Raw genomic sequence first — 20,713 nt, forward strand, 5'->3', positions numbered from 1 at the left:
ACTTATTACACTTAGTATTAAATCGTACTGTCAATTCGGAGGATTAAATGCCAGAATCAGCCAACTGCCGGCGTCATGTGTTTCTTCCAGGCTCTGCCCGAGCAGACAGCCAGAGCATAGTCTGCAGTCCACCAGGGTATGCACTTCCACGTGCCCCAGGCAGTAGTTTAGTTTAGTTCATTTATTATGCGCCCCATACCCATCTTGTAGCGGTAGTGGAAAGGGTTACAGAGGCACATAATGGGCTCAGGGACTGAACCCCACAGTTCCCAGGAAGTAGAGCGAGGAATAGAGCAGAGGGCAGCATCGAAGACAGTGTTTGAAAGAGAAGGATGGCCCGAGGGAGGGAGAGACAGAGTGGAGAGGTCGGAGAGAGTAACACAGAGGGTGAATAGGTTCCAGATAGCCTTGGCAAGCTGCCACCAAGGGGAGGGTGAAAAAAGAAAAGGTAACAAGGATGGGGAAATGGTCACTGTTATGGAGGTCATCAAGAACCCGCCATGTAAAATCTAAGAGACGATGTGCAGAGAGAAAGATGGAGACAGGAAAGGGTGCAAGTGCGGGAGTCCACACGAGTGGGTTCACCAGAATTCAGAAAGGACTGGGAAGAAGAGAGGACAGTGTTGGAGAAGGCGACCTCGGGTGTTTGTCAAAACCTCACCCCAGAGGGTATGCCACAGTTGCTTTTGTTATCACGCAGAAGCTTTAGTCCCATCATAAGATTGATTTCCAATAGTCTTATCTTGAATGAAAGGTATATTTAGTTCTTTCCGCATAGTAAGAACTTTGGTAATTATTGGACAGCCAAGTATAATTCTGAGTGCTTCATTTTGCCTTTTTTTCCAGTCTGTCAACACTGTTGGCATTTTGCAGGATTAAAGCTGGTGCATGATAGTCTATCAAAGACCTTGTATATGCTAAGTACATTATTTTTGCTATTCTAATATTAACACTAGCTGAATAGATAATTGGGAGTGAGGTGATGCACTTTACTATAAAGCATCACAATCATTGTTTTTATCTAAATTACTCTAATTTTTGCCCAAAACATTTTGCATAGTAGTGGCTTCATTTATATGTATAATCTTCCCTGTCCTTATTACACAGGTCCCTTCCTCTTATGTTCTTTGTACACACACATTCTTATGAATGAAAGTTATTATTACTGTATTACATTCCTTACTGTGTGACGAGGATAGTGTCATAGTTTGCTCTGTAGACATATTGTACTGTACTAGTGTAGGTTCATGTAAGATTTATGTGCACTTTTATTTAGTAAACTAAACTTTTGTGATACATTCAATAGGTGGCGTTAATATTCAGAGATGCGAGCATTGGCAATCGGATCGACATAGCGGTGGTAGAAGTAGTACGACAGGACAGGCAGTTTGTCACCCCGAGAAAGGATCACAAAAACAGTGCTGAGGTACCAGGCAAGTCTGCTGAGGAGATGCTGAAGATGTTCTGCAAGTGGCAATACATGGGGCTTAAGCGCAACCCTAACCATCCCAGACGCTACGACACTGCCCTCCTCCTCACCAGGCGAGCATATCATTCTACTTCTAACTACACTATTGCCACTATAATTGCCATAACCTCATACTTTTCATATAAAGAATGTATTATTGCCAGTGTAACTACAAACTGTAGCCATAATCATCATATAAATTCCAATGGTCACCATCACTTCCTAGAGATAAACTAATTGTTCCCATTACTTAAACGAGTAATTGGAACTTAACAGTATGGCCCTTGACAGAATTATGGCTCCATATTATGGAGTCCTTCAGTTTTTAACTTTAGTCCGTATGGTGCTGTATGCTGTGTCAGTTTTTCTGAACAATTACGTGTAAATGTGGTAAATATACAGTAATTGAATTTCATGATTAAAAAATCCTCAATCTGCTCATGTTGTACAATCTTGATAATTCCTTGTATAACATATACTGGATTTACATATTTTGTTTCGTGTTTTACCTTTATTTGAATTTTTCCTAAATGAGAATAAATTAATAACACAGTATTGGTATTAAATGCATGAGTTGTATCAGTTTACATGATGTACATACAGTAATTAGCATAAAATTAAAGGTAATTTTTTCTTTGCTTCTCTATCTGCAACATCCTATAAATGCAGCACACTGTGCAGATTATAACCGAGAAATCTTGTAAACTGCAGGGAGAATATATGTCGCAACCCGTCTACCAAGAACTGCGACACCCTGGGGCTGGCCGAGCTGGGGACGATGTGCTCCCGCCACTCATCATGTTCCATCGTCCAGGACAACGGCCTATCTGCTGCCTTCACCATCGCTCATGAACTTGGCCATCTGTTAGTACCTAATGGGTTCCTGTACCACATGGTTTCTGTGCCTCATGGGGTTGCTGTGCCTCATGGGGTTGCTGTGCCTCATGGGGTTGCTGTGCCTCATGGGGTTGCTGTGCCTCATGGGGTTGCTGTGCCTCATGGGGTTGCTGTGCCTCATGGGGTTGCTGTGCCTCATGGGGTTGCTGTGCCTCATGGGGTTGCTGTGCCTCATGGGGTTGCTGTGCCTCATGGGGTTGCTGTGCCTCATGGGGTTGCTGTGCCTCATGGGGTTGCTGTGCCTCATGGGGTTTCTGTGCCTCATGGGGTTTCTGTGCCTCATGGGGTTTCTGTGCCTCATGGGGTTGCTGTGCCTCATGGGGTTGCTGTACATTTTCAAAGTGTACATTTTACATAAAGAACTTGGTTCACATTACAGATATATATGAACAAATCCACAAGGGCCATGATGAGGGTTCGAACCTATGTCCAAGAGGATCCCAGATGCGCCTTAATCGACTGTGCTACGGCATGGTTAAAATAATTGCAACCGGAAGTTCAACTGACCTCACACAGATCCTGCAGTCTCTCCGAGACACAAACCAGGGTTGTACACAATTCCTCGATGTAAAACTCTGTGTCTCGGAGAGACTGCAGGATCCGTGTGAAGTCACTTGAACTCCCGGTTGCAATTCTTTTAACCATGTCCTAGCACAGTCGATGAAGGTATGTCTGGGACCCTCTCGGACATAGGTTCGAACCCTCATCCCGGCCCTTGTGGATTTGTTCATTTGATGCATCACGCTATTGTGATTTATTTATTTATTTATTTATTGACTTATTTATCTATTTATTTATTTATGCTGTCACTGGGGGAATGCAGCCAGAAAGTCATCAAAACAAAACGATCCACTGCTGGCCTCAATAGAGACTTCAGCCTCGAGAACCACTAAAAGAACCCACAACAATGTAAACAGTTGATCAAAATCTCTTGCAAGTTGGTTTCCCCCACTTCCCCCACTCATTTGGGGATAGGGGGAGGGAGGAAGTTCATGGTTAGCCAACATCTCCACCCTCAGTTCTACAATAGATGTAATAAAACCCCCGACAACCTGCAGGAAGAGTGTCAGGGAGCTGCTGGGGCCCACACATAAATTGGCATTTCATTACATTCAGTGCTGGTTTTCTGGTGGGGTGGGGGCATCCCTTGTGGCTCCCTGAAGCTAACTATCCATGGAGAAGGAAGAGAAATGGGCACTTACCGGGAGGAGGACGCACCGCAGGAATCCAGACTAGGAGACACCCAGTCGAGAGACATCGCCCAGAGCCACACAAGAGTGCCGAGGCCTGGGAACATTAACAAGATACTAGGTTGCTAGATCCCTGTTCGACCTCCAAAATCCCTGAACCCAAATATTAGCCCAGGACATATTTCTTAACATCATCGGTGCAAGGGTGGACCACAAGCTGGCTAGATTTAATGACACTGCAGATGACCTGAGAAAAAAAAAAGTCTTGGAACAGAAGGCCAAAGTAAAAGGAGCAACCCACACGACATCCACCTAGGCAGAATTGGTGGCACAAAGGTAACAGCAGAGAGCTGCCACCAGACACAGCACATGATGCAACCCCGGCTGAACCAATGAAGCCTCAATGCCTAAGGGATCCCCTCTGGAAGCCAACCGACTGATTCTTCACCAGAAATGGAGCCGGCTGCTCATGATTAGTTGTTTTATAAGTCACACTTTACATTGTAATGATACCCATGTAGTATTGTTTTATAAATAAGTTATTATCATTTGGAGTATTATTTAGATGCAAATTTAATATTGTAGTATAGTAGTACAATAATAATTTGTTCTGTTTGGGACAGGTATCCTGTGTATATATATACTGTATATGTACCGGTATACTTTAGGCTTATATCGAGGTCCCCTCAAAGGTCGAACTACTGACCCTCACCAGGGTACAACCCCATAGCAATTGACTAACTCCCAGGTACCTATTTACTGCGAGGTAAACAGAGGCATTAGACGAAAGGAAACATGCCCAACCATTTCTCTCCCACCGGGAATTCAAACACGAGATTCCCGATTGTGAGTCAAGAACTATCCTAACTGTACTGCCAAGACCTTTAATCATTATGGAACTAAATATTATAAGTTAGTTGATATCATGGTAATGACTAGTTTAGTTACTGTATGAATATGAAGTAATGAAAAGGAAAAGTAGTATTTAGTATATTGGTACTGGGTATATTATTTAATAAGATTGTATTATATCATCATGTTTGTGCAGTTTTGCAACTGTGTATGTGTGGGAATGAAGAGTTAAATATAGGTTACACAGTTTAAAGTAACAATAGTGCAGTAATACTGTACAGTGATTTTAAGTACCACTGGATACCAGATAACTGCTTTGAGTGGTTTAATTAAGTGTTTTTAATTTCTGTATTTATATTGAAGAGCAGTTTCATTACTATTGACTACATGGATGTCTGTTGAAACAGATCCATGTATATCAAGTACTACTTGAATCATTGGTACATGAAGATCAAAATATATTAATTTATTATCTACTTAATCACACTTCTACTATAAAACTTGTGCAGGTTGAACATGCCCCATGATGATGATAAGAAGTGTAGCATCCTGGAGGGCACCAATGATGGGAGCCAGTGGATGAATGTGATGAGTCGCATGCTGGACCACAACACGCTGCCGTGGGAGTGGTCCAACTGCTCCAGGCACCATCTCACTGATTTCCTTCAGTGAGTGTTTTTCTTAGCATGAGGTTTCCATTTACAAGCTTGCCTGCCTGATGCTCACGACAACTGCCACAATTTTTTGTTGTACACTTATCTAATTGCACTTCCCTAGTTGTGATTGCATTTATTAAGCTTCATCTTCTGGGCCCTAGGATTTAACAATTAATTGTATTGTACTGTATATGAAAAAGCATGAGTCATTTTCTCTTATATAGATTTTAATCTATGTACTGTATTTGTATAACTTCTACTGTATCCTCTTTTTAAACATTCTTTTTTTACTTATTACCCTGTGTGTAATTCTCAGGCCCCAATATCTGCAAGATCAACACCTTTGGGATTTATGGCCAGCAACTTATAATAATAATAATATTGTAATTCATTATGTCAGGGAGACTGGCAGCCAGTACTGTATATATATATATACAGGTACATGTTAGTCTTAAATCGAGGCTTCCCTAAAGTCGAACTACTGATCCTCTCCTAAGATACAACCCCTACAACAAGCCGACTATCTCCTTGATACCTATTTACTGCTGGGTGAAGAGGAGCATTAAGTAATAGCAAATGTACCCAACCATTTCTGTCCCACCCAGGATTTGAACCCAGAATTCTTGATTGTGAGTTGAGAACGAACCCAACTGTACTACAACTGTACATTAGACCAAAGTGCTTAGCTGCAATTTTAAAATAAAGTAAATTAAATTTGGTAAGTTTTCTTTGCAAAGGACATTAATATATGGCAATTAAATATTTAAAACTTAGAGAAATACTCGAAATCCTACACTGGATTAGCAAAATTAAATATTACTCTAAATTCTGATATCGACATAAGGTCTTCAGATTTTGATCATCAGTTCTTCCACAATTCATTTTTTCTCGATGAGAGATGATGCAATGTAAATAGGTATTTTTCTTTAATTATCCTAAAGTGTTTCAAACTAATTTTCTGGGCTGGCCCTCAGGTAGCTCCCCAGTGTATTGTTTTGCTTCATCTTTAATTTCTCGGAGGTTTTACTTAATCACAAAGATGATCTTAGATTCCCATTTTACTTTCAATTCAGTGAACCCTTCAATTCTTGTCCAAATTTTTGGTTGGTCTGTGCAAGTTCAGAAGCCTGGTAGTTTGTTGTTGTTTTGGATTCAGCTACTTGGAGGGAGGGAAGTAATTGTCAGGGAAAAAGCGCTAAGCCATTATGACTAAATAGCACTTGGAAGGGGTCAGGTTAAGGATTTGGGATGGGTCGGGGGGAAGGAATGGTGTTCAACCACTTGGATGGTTGGGATTGAACGCCGACCTGCGTGAAGCGAGACCGTGCTGTAGGTTGCTTCTGGATCGTCTATATGTCATGGCTGGCCTCGGTGCTTTTCTGCCAAGTGCCTCTTTAAACCTCATCCTGTGTGGCTTGGGTTCACACTGTTGGTGTAGTGTTGGCCTGGCCTTTTAAACTTCTTAGAGCTGCATGTGCTCAGTGTTACCTTCCCCAAGTGTTCTCTAGCACTGCCCCCACACTGACAGAGTTCTCTGGGCGAGGCAGGGGTCCCGTTGCCTCTCTGTCTTGACCTTGGTTGGGGCATTATTGCAACATGTTTACACAGTGCACCAGACAAAATGGCTGACTTGTCAGCTGCAGGGTAATTAAGGGTAACTAGCAGGAAACTGCTACGCAACCTGAGTGGTTCATTTTGATGTCTCGGTATCTATGATATGTTTGCTTTTCTGTTTTCTGTATTGTCTTGCTCACTTTTCTTGTGTTTTTTTCTTGGTCTGAGGGAACTAGTATACTCATGCTCCTTGCAGTTCTATTGAAGAGGCCAGATTTTGGCCTCTGGTCCCATGCAGGCTTACAATGACTTATAAGGGCCTGGCATGGAATCGAATTGGGTGGAGCTAACCAGGTTGCTAGCAACAGGAAGCCACCATAGGAGCCCTCCTTGAAATAGACCTATTAGGTACTCATTTTTGTCAACTGTTGATTATATCAAGTCGAGCCTATTAATTATACAGTAATTTGTTTTGTCAGACAGGAAGCCTTTGTATAAACAATACTGTATATACTTTAGGCTTGTATAGAGGTCTCCCTAAGGTCAAACTACTGACCCTTCCCAGGATGCAACCCCCACAACAGTTGCCTAATTGCAGGGTACCTATGTGCTGCTAGGTGAACAGAGGCATCAGGCGAGAGGAAACATGCCTAACCATATCTGTCCTGCCAAGGAATCGAACTCAGGATTTTCAATTGCGAGTCGAGAAGCCATATTCCAAACCAGTCTCCGTGGTGTAGTGGTAAGACACTCACCTGGCGTTCCACTGAGCGCTTTGTCATGGGTTCGTATCCTGGCCGGGGAGGATTTACTGGGCCCAAATCCTTAACTGTAGCCTCTGTTTAACTCAACAGTATAATGGGTACTTGGTTGTAACAACGATTCTTCGTGGGGGTTGTATTCCAGAGATCTGCCCGAAACGCTACGCATACTAGTGGCTGTACAAGAATGTAACAACTCTTGTATATATCAAAAAATGTATATAAAATACATTTTGTATTTATGTATTTATACAAAATGTATTTATGTATATATAAAAAAAATATTGCCGTTTGTACATTAGTTTTTCAAATATTTTGGACAAGGACAGGATTGTTTTGCTACATTTTGACTTCCTGGATGTTTCCTTTGGGGAGGGTAATCGTAAGGACTCTGTTTCCTGCACCTCTTGTTTTAGTCTTCAGGTAGGCTATTAAGGATTCCTGGGGCTGATGCGACTCAAATGAGTGGAGCTATCTCAGTGCGACTAACTGCAAGAAGCCACTGAGATCCAACCAGAAAGAGGCATTTCATTACGTACATTCAACACTGGTGTTTTGAGAATATCAGGGAAGGCTCAGATTTCAAATGATTTGTTGTTGTGTTATGGTTGAAGCTAAAACACTTTAGGCTTTTTCATAAATTAGGTTTGGAAAGGTTACTTGCTTTAGTTTTATGTCATATTACTAACATCTGAGGAATTTGTTGAGGATAGGTACAGAGCCTCATGATAGCTACCTAAGAGATAGTCATTTACAATGATTTGGGATGCTGGGATCTTATTTGCAAGGGATGTGCAAATTGATGTGAAGAAGCGTAAATTTAATAGTAGCAGTGCTAGTGGCTGATAGCATTCCATTGTCACTTATGAGGATTTTTTTTTATTAGTGTTCTTTGATAGTAATTAATATAGTATCTAGGAAATAGTGTTCCATGTTTTTTCATTTTATTCTTTATTTCCCTAAATTATGACGGCTTCTCTTGGTTCTCTTTATTATCTTAGATATCTTAGATAAGAGTACACCTTAAATGATTTTTTGGTAATGCCCCATATCCTGTATTTCTTCTCATATTTGTGCTTCTTGTTAATTGATTTTAGTATGCCTTTATTAAGCCATGTGTTGTTTATCCTATACAAGAAGTAAAACCAAGACAAAAGACTCGCTAGGAATCTTAAAAGAAGAAGAAACCAACCTAAGGATGTTTTATTACAACCCCATTAGCTCCTTGTTTCTTCTTGAACAGGGGTGGCCATGGGTGGTGTCTAGAGGATGAGCCTTGGACCAACAAACTAATTGAAGAGACAACTGAATTCACACTGGCTGGGGAACTCTTCAATGCCAGCAAGCAGTGTCAGTATGTGTTTGGCATGAATTCTCGGATCTGCCCTTACATGGTTAGTGCTTATTATTCACCATTATGAATAATTACATGACACTTATTAACTTTTTCTGGGAGTGCTTCCCTGGAACTAGCCACTAGGTAATCTCCACACACATCATGTCCCACCAGGCCCTTATGAGTCATAAAAGTCTATCACAGACCAAAAGCAGAATTTGGCCCACTCGGTAGAGGCACAGGGAATTTGGGGAGAGATATAAACTCAGGCCAAGAACAAAAACTGCTGGAAGGGTAGTGCCCCAAAACAAGAAACACTCTCAGCTAGGTACACAGTCATTTGCTAGTTTCACTTCCCCATCTCCAGATGACAGTCCCAGCAGCACAGGGGTCTAGCCAGTGATCCCAATCGGTCATGCACCTGGTGTGGTACCTACAATAGCTCTTTGTGCTCTAGTCTAGCCCTTTCTGGTTTTGGTTTTCAGGTAAGTATTGGCTATCTTATTGGACTTCGTCTTACAAGGGGCCTTTGTGCCTGTTCCAATTTTTTTGTGCCACTTCAAGAGCATGATTTTCATGGCCTTGCTTCCTGTGTGGACCAAGAGTCAACTGTTTGCCTCTGCTGCAAGTAGCTAGGATTACTTCCCCTTTTGCTCACTGGCATTGCCCTTGCCCAGTCTGTTTTACTCACCTATGGGGTATTGGTTGTCTGTTCCTTTGAAACTGTCATCCCTTGAGGGGTCTCTGTTTGGATCATGATTGAGTTTTTACTCCTCTGCAAGGACCGGAGGGTAGGACAGGCCAGGGTTTGTATTGTTTGCGGTCAACGAAGTGTGTCACAAGTCAGCTTTTGGCTGTGTATGGCTTTCACCTTCATATGCTGTGTTTACCCTAGTGGACTTTGTTCAGTGGGCATCACCTGATCCTGACGTTCCAGGCAGACCTGCAGCTGCTCGTGGGTTTGCTTACATAACCAGGTCTTGGATGCACTGCTATGTGTTGTCGCTGGCTTTTGTTTGCTCCATACCCCCTTTTGTGGAGGTGGCATTTTGGGTGGCGACTGCTATTTGGGAAGGAATCCCATATTTCGTTTTACTGTCTTGGGCTATTTTCAATATCCCAGAGTTGGTGCATCCATTTTTTTCCTGTGGATTTGGGATGTTGAGTAATAGGAGCCTGGTTTTTAGTTTGCTCACCTTCCTTACTCCTCATCCTGGTACATGTTTGTTTTGTTTATATGTGTTGAGTACCATGCTTCTGTAGTTCTCTCGGCTACCTTTTTTATCTCCTTCAATATGGTCTCCGAGGTATTTTTTGGACTTCAGTGTTTCTGGCTTCTTGGGGGATGGGGGGTCTTTTCGGTGCATTTGCCTCAATCTTGCATGTGGCGTAGGCTGTTGAGCTGGAGATTTTCATATGGGGAAACTTTCTCCTTTCAGGGGGTTTTCTTGTGCTTGGATTTGGCCAGTTTCTAACTTTGCATTATCTTCTGCATAATACTGTAACTTTTTCTCAGTTGGTTTTTGGCTTAGCCACATTGATGTCTTGTTGGCTCTATTTTGCTGTTGCTTCATGTGTTCTATCACCTATGGATTTCATTCTTGTTTTCTCCTCATTTATTTTACTTTCAGTCCGGGATTTGTTTTTAAAGATTCTGCTTTTGTTGGTGCTTGTTTCTGGGTGCTTGGTGCATGTGAAGGTCTTGTAGAGTTTCATGCTCTCCTTAGGAAGTGTGAGAATTTGCTTTTTTTTATATTGATATATATACAAGAGTTCTTACATTCTTGTACAGCCACTAATACGCGTAGTGTTTAGGGCAAGTCCTTAATCCTATGTTCCCTGGAATACGACTCCCGTGAAGAATCGTTAACAACCAGGTACCCATTTTACTACTGAGTTAAGCAGAGGCTACAGTTAAGGATTTGCACCCAGTAAATCCTCCATGGCCAGGATACGAACCCAGGACAAAGTGCTCGTGGAACACCAGGCGAGCGTCTTAACCACTACACCACGGGGGCTGCTTTTGGCCTGGATATGCGATCTTTTCATTTGCAGCTCACCCTTTCGTTTTTGGCTATAAATGAAATGGCTGAGTTGCAGAAGGGGTCCTTTGATCTTTGGTCCTATATCTGGCTGGAGATGCATCACTTGCTGTGTCCAGTAGTGGCTGTTCATTCTTATTTGGGTTCCCCTCGAAGCACACCAGGGATGCTTTGTTTATCAATCTGGTATCCCTGGTCTTGGGTCATCTGCAGTGTCTGTAAGTTGGTAATCCAGCCTGCTGTCTAGCCATGGGGCTCATCATTTTGATGAATTTACAGCTCTGTCTGTCTTCTTTTCAAACATGTCTTAGTCTGTATTTTGAGCTTGTGGGTTTTGGTATTTTAAAGAGGTTCTGGCCCCCCCCCCACAATATTTAATTGATACTGATATTTCTGACCCATGTCGGGCTTATGTGGCATTGGGTAGAAAGACTTGGTGCTGGTCCTCCCTTTTTTAGAGGGTTACTGATTGCAGCTACCCTCTGCTCCTGGTAAGCCATCCCTGCTTATCTTGTTCTCCATGGGGGGGGGGGGGGGGATAGTTCCAGGGTGCCACGGAAAGGACCCACAATACAGAGGTATTTCATTACATTCAGTGCTTGATGTTTTCAGTCAGTGCATATCTGTTTAAAATTTGTAATACAGTATTATTTTCTTAGGATACATATGATAATGTAATTTTTTTTTTTTTTTTAACCCTTGAAGTGTGCAATTTCTTCTTTGCCAATAAGATTTAAAAAAATATTACAAATTAAATAAAAAAAATTGTTTAATAAATTCCATATATTGTACCTCCTTGGATATAAAAAAATTTCATGTTCATTAAATTTTTATACTGATATTGGTTTCTGAAATTTGGATGAAGAGTTGTACTTTAATTTTACATTTTCTTTTCTGGGAGGGCTGCATCAGTGGCTCCATTACTACATCCTGGATAGCTCCACCCAAATCGATTCACACCAAGCCCTTGCGAGTCTTAAAAAGCCTTCCTAAGACCAGAGGCCAAAATCTGGTCCCCTCATTGAGGTGCGAAGAACAGAAAATTTGAGATCACGCTAACCGAAGGAATAGGCCACCAAAAAGGTAGGACGAATCAGAGACAGACAACAGCAAGGTAAAAAATTTAAGAAATAAAAAAAGTGAACTATTTTTCTCAAAATAACATTGTATAGGGTAAATCAAAACACAGAAAATGGGTGACCCAACAGGCAACGCCTTCTCTTTCAAATTACAGCCATCTGCCTGCAGGTGGCCAACCACAGCTGCTGGCCACCATGCAGTCTCAATCCTGGTGCGCTCTGGTTCACATCTCGGCTCTTCGAGTTCCAATTTTCAGATAATTGGAGGCATTCCTTTGGATAATGTCCTGCAGGAGGCCATTTTGCCTGTGTATTGTTCCACTTTATGTATAATTTCTTTATGTACATAAAATTTTTTGCCTATCCTGTTGTGTGGACTTCAAGAAACAGTTTGCTTAGAGCTGAATGTGCCTAGGGTTGCCTTCCCTAGGTGCTTGGTAGTACAGTATTTCCACTGCCCTGACAAGATTACCTATTCTGGTGCATTTTTTGGTGTCAGTATCCAAGAGGTCAGCCTCCTGTGGAAGGAGGCTTGCTCTAGGTAGTGCTTGAGTGTTCAGGCTCTGTGAGACTTGGTATTACAGTTGGGCCCTGCTTGAGGGATACTCTTCTTTGGTTAGGAGAGCACAGATTTGCACGTGCTTATTTTTTTGGGCATGCCACTCAAACCTATGGCATCTGCGTCTTTATAAGTTTCTAATGTGTGGGATTTTCAGTAAGTGATTCCTGTGCCTGGGTTTCCTGCTTTGCTTTTTTTAAGCCTTCAGCTTATTCTTCTACCTCTGCTAGCCACCTGTGTTGAGGCCTGTGATGTGTGTTCTCATGGTCTTTATTTTGATTTGCTTTTGTCCCCTCATGCCAAAGGTGGGGTACTCCATATCCTGGGGAGAGGTTCTGCATTCTTTCAGTTTCCCTCTCCTTCTTGGGCCCTGTATGCACTTCCTTCCCTTTATCTAGATTGTGTGTTGTGCTTGTTTCCTGGGACAGGGCATCTCAGGGGGCTGCCACTTTCTGGGTCTGTCTTTTCCATGTTTTTAGTGCAGTGTTGTTATCTGTGTGGAAGATCTGGGTTGACCATTTTGTGTTATGATTTGGGTCTGGGACCCAAACTGCCAGTTTCCATTTTTTTTGTATTCTCATCATCTCCTGTGGGAGTTTGGTCTTGTTTGCTTCTTGAATTCTCAACATTAGGTCCTTTTGCATGTTCTGTGGCCTAAGTTGGGCGGATATCTTCTTGAGATTATCTCGAGATGATTTCGGGGCTTAGCGTCCCTGTGGCCTGGTCCTCAACCAGGCCTCCTTTTTGTTACACACCCCCAGGAAGCAGCCCGTAGCAGCTGTCTAACTCCCAGGTACTTTTTATTGCTAGGTAACAGGGGCATTAGGGTGAAAGAAAATGCCCATTTGTTTCCGCCTCCATCGGGAATCGAACCCGGAACCTCAGGACTACGAATCTGAAGTGCTTTCCACTCAGCTGTCAGGCCCCTATGGTTCCCCTCCTTCTTTTTTCCCTTGGCATAATTCGCCCTGGATTGGTCTCTCCTCTGCAATTCTGTTGAGTCTTACGAGTGTTTAGTCTTATGAGTAGGTGGGATGCTTGGCAGTTTGATTTTTCCTCCATTCTCCATGGGGTTACCAATCTGTCTTCCATCCCACATGAGTCCTTCAGGCTCTGCAGCCCATTTTTCTCATCACATCCCCTTTTGTCTGTTTTGCTATGCCCTCTCACTTGATCTTCATTTTTTCTTTTAGCAACATCTTGATGTGTTTGGCCCTATGGGCTGCCTTAGCCCCTCTCACTTTTTTTCCAGGGGGGCCAGCTTGTTTTTGTTATGACATTCTTGCTTGCTACCAGTTTTTTAATGTTTTCTTTGGATTCCTGACTGTGTCTATGAGCCAGGAGCTTCTTTGTGGTGACTGTTTCTCTTCATCTTCACTGTTTTGCACCTCTTGCTGGAGCAGTTTGTCTTGTGCACGTGATGAAATGACATGGTGCAGTGGATGATGTACGCATCACACAGTCAATCACATTAAGGTCAGCACTAGAAGGCGGGACCATGTAGACCTCTCCCTAGCCTATTGTGACCTCGATGAACCTAACAGATTTCCTGTTCCCGACAAGGGTGTACACACCATAAAAGTTATGGGAGCACTTGTCTTTGTTCGTCTTGTAATGCTTTCTCTAAGCCTGGGCCCCTTATTTGTTTCCTCCGTGTTCCTTTAGGACAGTGGCTCCTTACCGGTGGTTCATGGAAGATTTTAAGGGTTCCAAGGGACTTTTATTATGTATAGCATTGTTCCCTCATAATTCAGATTCATTTTGAGTGTGTGTAATGAAATGTGTCCTTTTTTCTTTTACTTGTATGTTTAACTGAAAATAATGAGCAGGGTTTGACATACAAATGTATGTTTTTTGCCGAAATAGCTTCTTATAATTTTTGCTAGCTGTATGCTATTTTGTTGTAAGAATCCACAAATGAGAATGTGATTCTAAGGTATATTTATTTATTTTCATCTCCCCATTTCTTCATTCCATTCATCTGTGGGCAGGGTTATAGGCTGCCTGGAGGATTTTGCAAGGTCATGCTTGGTCAGTTTCATCTTTTGCACGTTTGTTTTTGCTTTTAACTTTCAGAGCATTATGTGAGGGGTGGCTCTTACAGTATAAGACTTTCTTCCACTGTACAGCTACTTATCTGCACAACTCTTCGGTTAGGTTCCTCTCATTTTCTTGTGCAGTTCTGTTCTTCATGGGTTTCTGGTTTCAGCTTGTGCTCATTCACTCACCCTGTTGCTTTTCATGGTGGTAGGCATTTTGCTTATGTGTTCCTGTTCAATTTTGTTCTCTCTGTCCTTCCATTGCCTGGTTTTAACAGTGTGGCAGTAGAGTATTATAGTCCAGTGGGGTTCTACCTATTCCTTAATTTGTCTTCAACTGGTTTCTGCTTCTTTATGCATGCTGCCTTGTTGAACTTGGCTGCCTTCCTCCTGCACCTTCAGGTGTGTTTAGTTTCTCGGCTAGTGCTTGGAGGTTGTGCCAATACTGGGTTTTTGACTGGTTTGCCTGGTCCCTTCTTGGATTTGTTAGCTCTGAACTCTCCTGGTTCTCTGTTTGCTTCGCCTTGCAGGATCTTTAGCAGAGCCCTGGTGGCACTTTGCTGGTTTTTCTCATCTTCCTTTATGATCCTTTCTCTTCACTTGGGATCAGGGGTTTTGGTCCCTGTGTTCCTCAGATTTTTCTCAAGGAGAGTGCTCCGTTTTCCTTTTCTGGCATGCAGCGAGTTTGCTGCTCTGTGGTTTTCTTATTTTTTCTGGTCGCTGTGCTCCTACTTTACTCCACCTTTTCCCCAATATTCCTTTTCTGTCTGTGCATGGTGTGTTCTTGCGGGTGATCTCTTATTTCCATTCCATTTGCGTCCACTTGTTCTACAAGGTTATTCTTCTGTCTTGACCCTGCTCTCTGGCTGGGTTGCCTAGGGTCACTTTTTTTTCGGCAAGCTTTTCTTGATTTGGGTTTATTTTTGTGCCTTCTAGCATGGTTCCTGCTCATGTTATTTTGTGGGCTGGTGTTGTTGGCTGGCAGGGTGTTCTACTAGCTAGGCCATGGTTATGTGGTTCTGGGCCTGGGTTGGTTGACATGTGATGGCCAACTGGTAGCGTTTCACACCCCACTGACAATAGGGTTCTTGGCATTTTGTTTCTCCTGTCCTTTGTCGTTTTTGGTGGTCCAGGATTTTCCAGGTGCTTTGTTTCCATGTTCAGAGGTTTGCAGGTTTGCCTGCTGTTCTTTATATTCCCTGGGCTGCATTCTGGATTCAGGTAGTTCTGTTGTTCAAACAAGATCTTGGTGATTCAATCCTTGGTACTTGTGCCAGTGCCGCCCCTGGACCTGTGTGCCTTTGAGTTGGTTCCCGCTCCTCCCACTTAGTAGTTTTTGTCTTCTGCTTCCTCCACACTAGGTATGTTTCCTTTGTGTTTTTGCTTTCTGTTGAGAGATATGTAACAACAGGGAGCCACTGAAGGAGCCCTTGCTAAAAACCAGTGTTGAATGTAATGAAACAATACTTTCTGGTGAGTCCCATGGTGACTTCCTAGTCCCCCCCTCCCTTCCATTTCCCAGTGTGTCCGGATATTTTATTCTTGGTCTTCCATCAGATTAAGATTAAGACCACATTGTGGTCAGCAGCATTGGTTGGCCATCTGGTGACAGTCAGTGGTAACTAGAAAGAGAAAAGCTTGCCTGCCGGGTAGCTCATTTTCTGTGTTTTGATTTATCTTATACTGTACTATGTTATTTTGGGAAAATTTTTTCCCTTTTTTGTTTTCTTGATATTTTTATTTTTATTTTACCTTGCTGTTGTCTGTTTTGGATTTGTCCTACCTTTCTGGTGGCCTATTCCTTTAGTTAGAGTGATCTCAAATCCTCTGCTTCTTGTGCCTCTGTGAGGAGACCAGGTTTTGGCCTCTTGTCTTAGGAAAGCTTTTTTAAGACTTGCAAGGGCCTGGTGTGAATCGATTTGGGAGGAGCTATCCAGGATGTAGCAACAGAGAGGCACTGAAGGACCCATCATAAAGTGGCATTTCATTTTATTCAGTGCTGGATTTCTTGTGTTACTGAAGGAAAACATAACATATATACGAGAAAAATAAGATATATACAGCACCTATATAATAAGAATAATATTTATTTAGGGAAAAGTACAGGTACATACATACAAAATGGAACACAAGAAAAATGTTGGATTTCTAGGTAAGACAAGTATATACTAAACCTAAAGCCACTAATACGCACAGTGTCCAGGCACGATGTAGTAAAAATAAGCTTAAAAACTAAGACTTAAAACTGATTGAGATCAAAAGCAAAAATTAGCTGAAGTAAAAAAATATAAAAAATGGCAATAATTACATGGTGAAGGTTATAGCAGAAATTGCAGCAGAACAGCAGATAATAATTTTCACTAAATAAAATAGAAGGAATACAACTGTGAGTAATTTTTACATGGTAGATGTCAGCAGTTTTACTAGGGCAGTCATTAATGTTCAATGATAGCAAAACATAGGTTGTCATTTAGGAGGTAAGGTAGATTACATACAGTTGATTAGGCAGTATTTAGTTTCTCTCTTAAACTGGTTGAGAGAGGGACAGTCTTTGATGTGATTGGGAAGGGCATTCCACATTTTGGGACCCTTGATTTGCAGAGCATTTATAATGTATCTTGGTTGAGTCGCACTCTTGAAATATTTTGGAACAAGATATTTGTTTCTAGTGCCTCCCCAAAATGCCCAAACCTGCCTAAAATGCTGTGTGTATTAGTGGCTTTGCAAGAATGTAAGAACAACAATATTATGTACTCTTACAACCAAATATATCTTCTTGTATATATATAAATAAAATAAATAAACATGTGAATGAAGAAAAATTAAAAAATTGGTCTGAAACATAATACATATAGTAAACGTTTTTGGATGTGTTGATACTAAATGGTCAAAAATTCTTCCAATTAATTATTTTGATGTATAATAAAAAGGTTCATAATTTTATCGGGGTAGTAATATCCAGAGAGATGTTAATGGTTGATAATTATTGATATTTATAAACAAAGCACAATTTCTTTACATTTCTATAGGGAGAAACGTCATATGCAGTATGCCAGACTCAGCCTGGGTGAACCAAAATATGTCATATGATGTAAGTTGTCATCTAAGGCTGAAGCACATAGTGTACATGACCATTCAAGCAACAACAACAAAACATTTTTTAATTTAACCTAAAAATAGGCCACTTCTAGTTCCACCAAAAACTAATTATCAATCAACATTTATTTATTGTTTTATTTTTATTAGTGTCTTTGACAGATTTTTATCTCATTTCAACTTAGTTTTAATATTTTATATTTTTAATCACATTGAAATTAATTGCAAAATGTCATGTGATACCAGTATGTGTGGGTGTAAATGTGACATAATGTGTGTGTGATGTTTCAGCCAACGTGTAAGCGGCTGTGGTGTACCACATCCGTAGGCAAGGAAGGATGCCGAACCCAACACATGCCCTGGGCTGATGGTACCACCTGTAGCTCAGGTAGCTGGTGTCTCCGGGGAAAGTGCGTGCCCAAAGATAAGACGGTCTTAAAGAAAGTGAATGGTGACTGGGGTGAATGGTTAGAGTAAGTTTCGATGATAGTTACTGCTAGTTAAATGCATTTATATAATTTAGTACATTAGTAGTTTGATTTGTTAATATACCTCATTCTTCTGTTTTGGAGAGGTAAGGTAGGCCTATTTTAAGGTACACCAATAGGCCTATAAGCACATTTATACCAAGTTCTGAAATACGTGGGTGAGCTTTGATGTTATACACTTTTAGTGTGGTCATGAATAGCCCAAGTTAGCTGTTTCTAAGTGTTCCTATGAACACCATTTGATTCTAGTGATTCCTCAAACTTTTCTTTAAATCCCAAAAGTTTAAAAACTTTTGGGATTACATTCTTTCTTTATGGAACTTACCAATCATCATGAAACTCTTGCTGCATTCCAACATATGGAAACATGATCAAACACATTGAGCAGTGCTTACATAGTTAAAAGAGGATACATTGAGCAGTGCTTACATAGTTAAAAGAGGATACATTGAGCAGTGCTTACATAGTTAAAAGAGGATACATTGAGCAGTGCTTACATAGTTAAAAGAGGATACATTGAGCAGTGCTTACATAGTTAAAAGAGGCAGATATGAAAAACCTTTTTAGTCTGCTTCCTGTCATTGTTATGTATAATGCAAGGCTAGGAAATGCTTCCTTATTTTAATATTAATAAACTTTTTTATCCATTATATTTTTATTCTAGTAGTGGCATTAACAGGAATGTGTTTACCTCTGCCAATCAATCCTATTATGGGTTTATGCTCAGTTCTAGCAAGAAATTTCCTACCTAGAAGAAAATACCTAAGTTTATTTACAGTACTGTATATACCAAAACTAAAGCGTCTTTGTCTAACTGAAAATAATTCTGCTCTGTTGAAGACAATTTGATACTAGCAAAAATAGACAAATTTTGTTGGTCATCTGTTTCCTGTAACAAAACACAGCTGACCCCACTGGTGAAGCATCTACTTTTATTATCAACCCTTCAACTCAACAATATAACTGGGATGTTCTTGCCATTTACCCATAAACTATGTGACACAATCACAGATGTTTCAAGTACCAGTTCCGTATAAGAGTTATAAGGTCCCACAGAGTAAACAGGGCAGTCATACACTGCACAAGGGCGATAGTAAACAGCTGTCCTCTTGAAAAAATCCTGAACAGACAGAATTGGTACTCACCTAATTGTGCTTGTGGGGGTTGAGCTTTGTCTCTTTGGTCCTGCCTCTCAACTGTCAATCAACTGGTGAGGATGTAGATTTGGTATGATTGATTGATTGATAAAGATTAAGCCACCCAAGAGATGGCACGGGCATGAATAGTCCGTAAGTGGTGGCCCTTTTGAACCATTACCAGTATCAAGAGATGATACTGGAGATCTGCGGAGGCGTGACTGCACCCTGCGTGATGGGAGATGTCTCCCGGACCAAATAGTGACCAAATGGTCAATCGGTGTGAAGGCCTCAGTGTTCTGAGGTACCATAGCTGATGCACAACCCTCCACCTCACAAGTCAACTCTGTGGCTTGCCCCACCGAATTGTTGATGGATGGAGAAATTCAAAAGAAACTGCTGAAAATAGACAAGGAAAGTGATGTGGATGATTCCGGTCCTGATGAGGATTAACCCTTCGATTGTGAGAGTCATACAAGGATGCTTTTGACATATTGACCACACTGTGCAAGTCATACAGGGAAGATTTAAAGTACAGTACTGCATAAGATTTTGAAGTCCCACAGGTACACATGGTTCATATCAGCCTCCTTAGGCCTCCAGTAAATCGATGCCATTTTGAATTAAAATCATGGGTACCATTCCTGGGAGTTAAGACCATTCAGTGAGCAACCAAGGCTAGCATATGCAGCATGAGCTAACAGCACCGTTGTTTAGCTTGTATCCACAGCATCACTTAAAAATGCTGAAATAATTCAATAATTTAATAATTCATTGTCAGGAGACAGGCAGCCAGTTTATACATACAGTACATGTTAGGCTCCTATTGAAATTGAAATAAGTTTATTGATGTAAAATACACACAAAGGGATGAGGTAGCTCAAGCTATTCTCACCCCGTTCAGTACATCGTGTTAATACATACATATAAACACATCTCAAACAATAAACATATTACCAAATAGGCTCCTATTGAGGTGTATATTTCGAGGGGGGGGGGGCCTGATAGTACAGTTGGGTTCATTCTCGACTCTCAATCGAGAATTCCGGGTTCAAATCCTGGGCGGACAGATATGATTGGGTTCACTTCCTATCACCTAATGCCCCTTGTCCACCTAGCAGTAAATAAGTACCCAGAAGTTAGTCAGTTTGGTGTGGAGTTGCATGCTGGGAAGGGTCAGTAATTTGACCCTGGGGGTGGGGGTCTACCTACCACTGGTTCAGTGGTAGGTAGAACTCTAGAACTTTTCCTGGAGCAGGTGGGGTGGTAGAACTACTCCACCTGCTCCAGGAAAATACTTCCTGAACTTGCTCAACAGAAGTTTTATAGTTAGAGGGGAGACGTTGGCACGCATTTTAAAACAAGTCCATATTATTTGGACAATAAATAGAATTTTTACAAATTTTGAAAGTAATGACGCTCCTTTGCGTCATCACCGACTTTTGTTTTTATTTTATGCCGCATATATATATGCATCATTAGAGTGCAAAAGTGGAGATCGTACCCTGATCGTGTGTCATTATCACACTCAGGCTCTTCTGTAACACTATCATGGCTAAA

At 41.4% G+C, this 20,713-nt stretch overlaps 1 protein-coding gene across 1 annotated transcript in view; it reads left to right on the top strand.

The window, feature by feature from the left end:
• LOC123759412 (ADAM metallopeptidase with thrombospondin type 1 motif A) overlaps window positions 1-20,713 on the top strand; it is a 353,349-nt gene that overhangs the window by 268,670 nt on the left and 63,966 nt on the right. The window contains 5 exon segments of the mRNA XM_069335228.1: window positions 1,307-1,542; window positions 2,180-2,332; window positions 4,917-5,075; window positions 8,622-8,772; window positions 17,821-18,002. Coding sequence (XP_069191329.1) covers window positions 1,307-1,542; window positions 2,180-2,332; window positions 4,917-5,075; window positions 8,622-8,772; window positions 17,821-18,002 — 881 coding nt within the window.

This window comes from Procambarus clarkii, chromosome 32, assembly GCF_040958095.1.
Source record: "Procambarus clarkii isolate CNS0578487 chromosome 32, FALCON_Pclarkii_2.0, whole genome shotgun sequence".
NCBI lineage: Eukaryota > Metazoa > Arthropoda > Malacostraca > Decapoda > Cambaridae > Procambarus > Procambarus clarkii.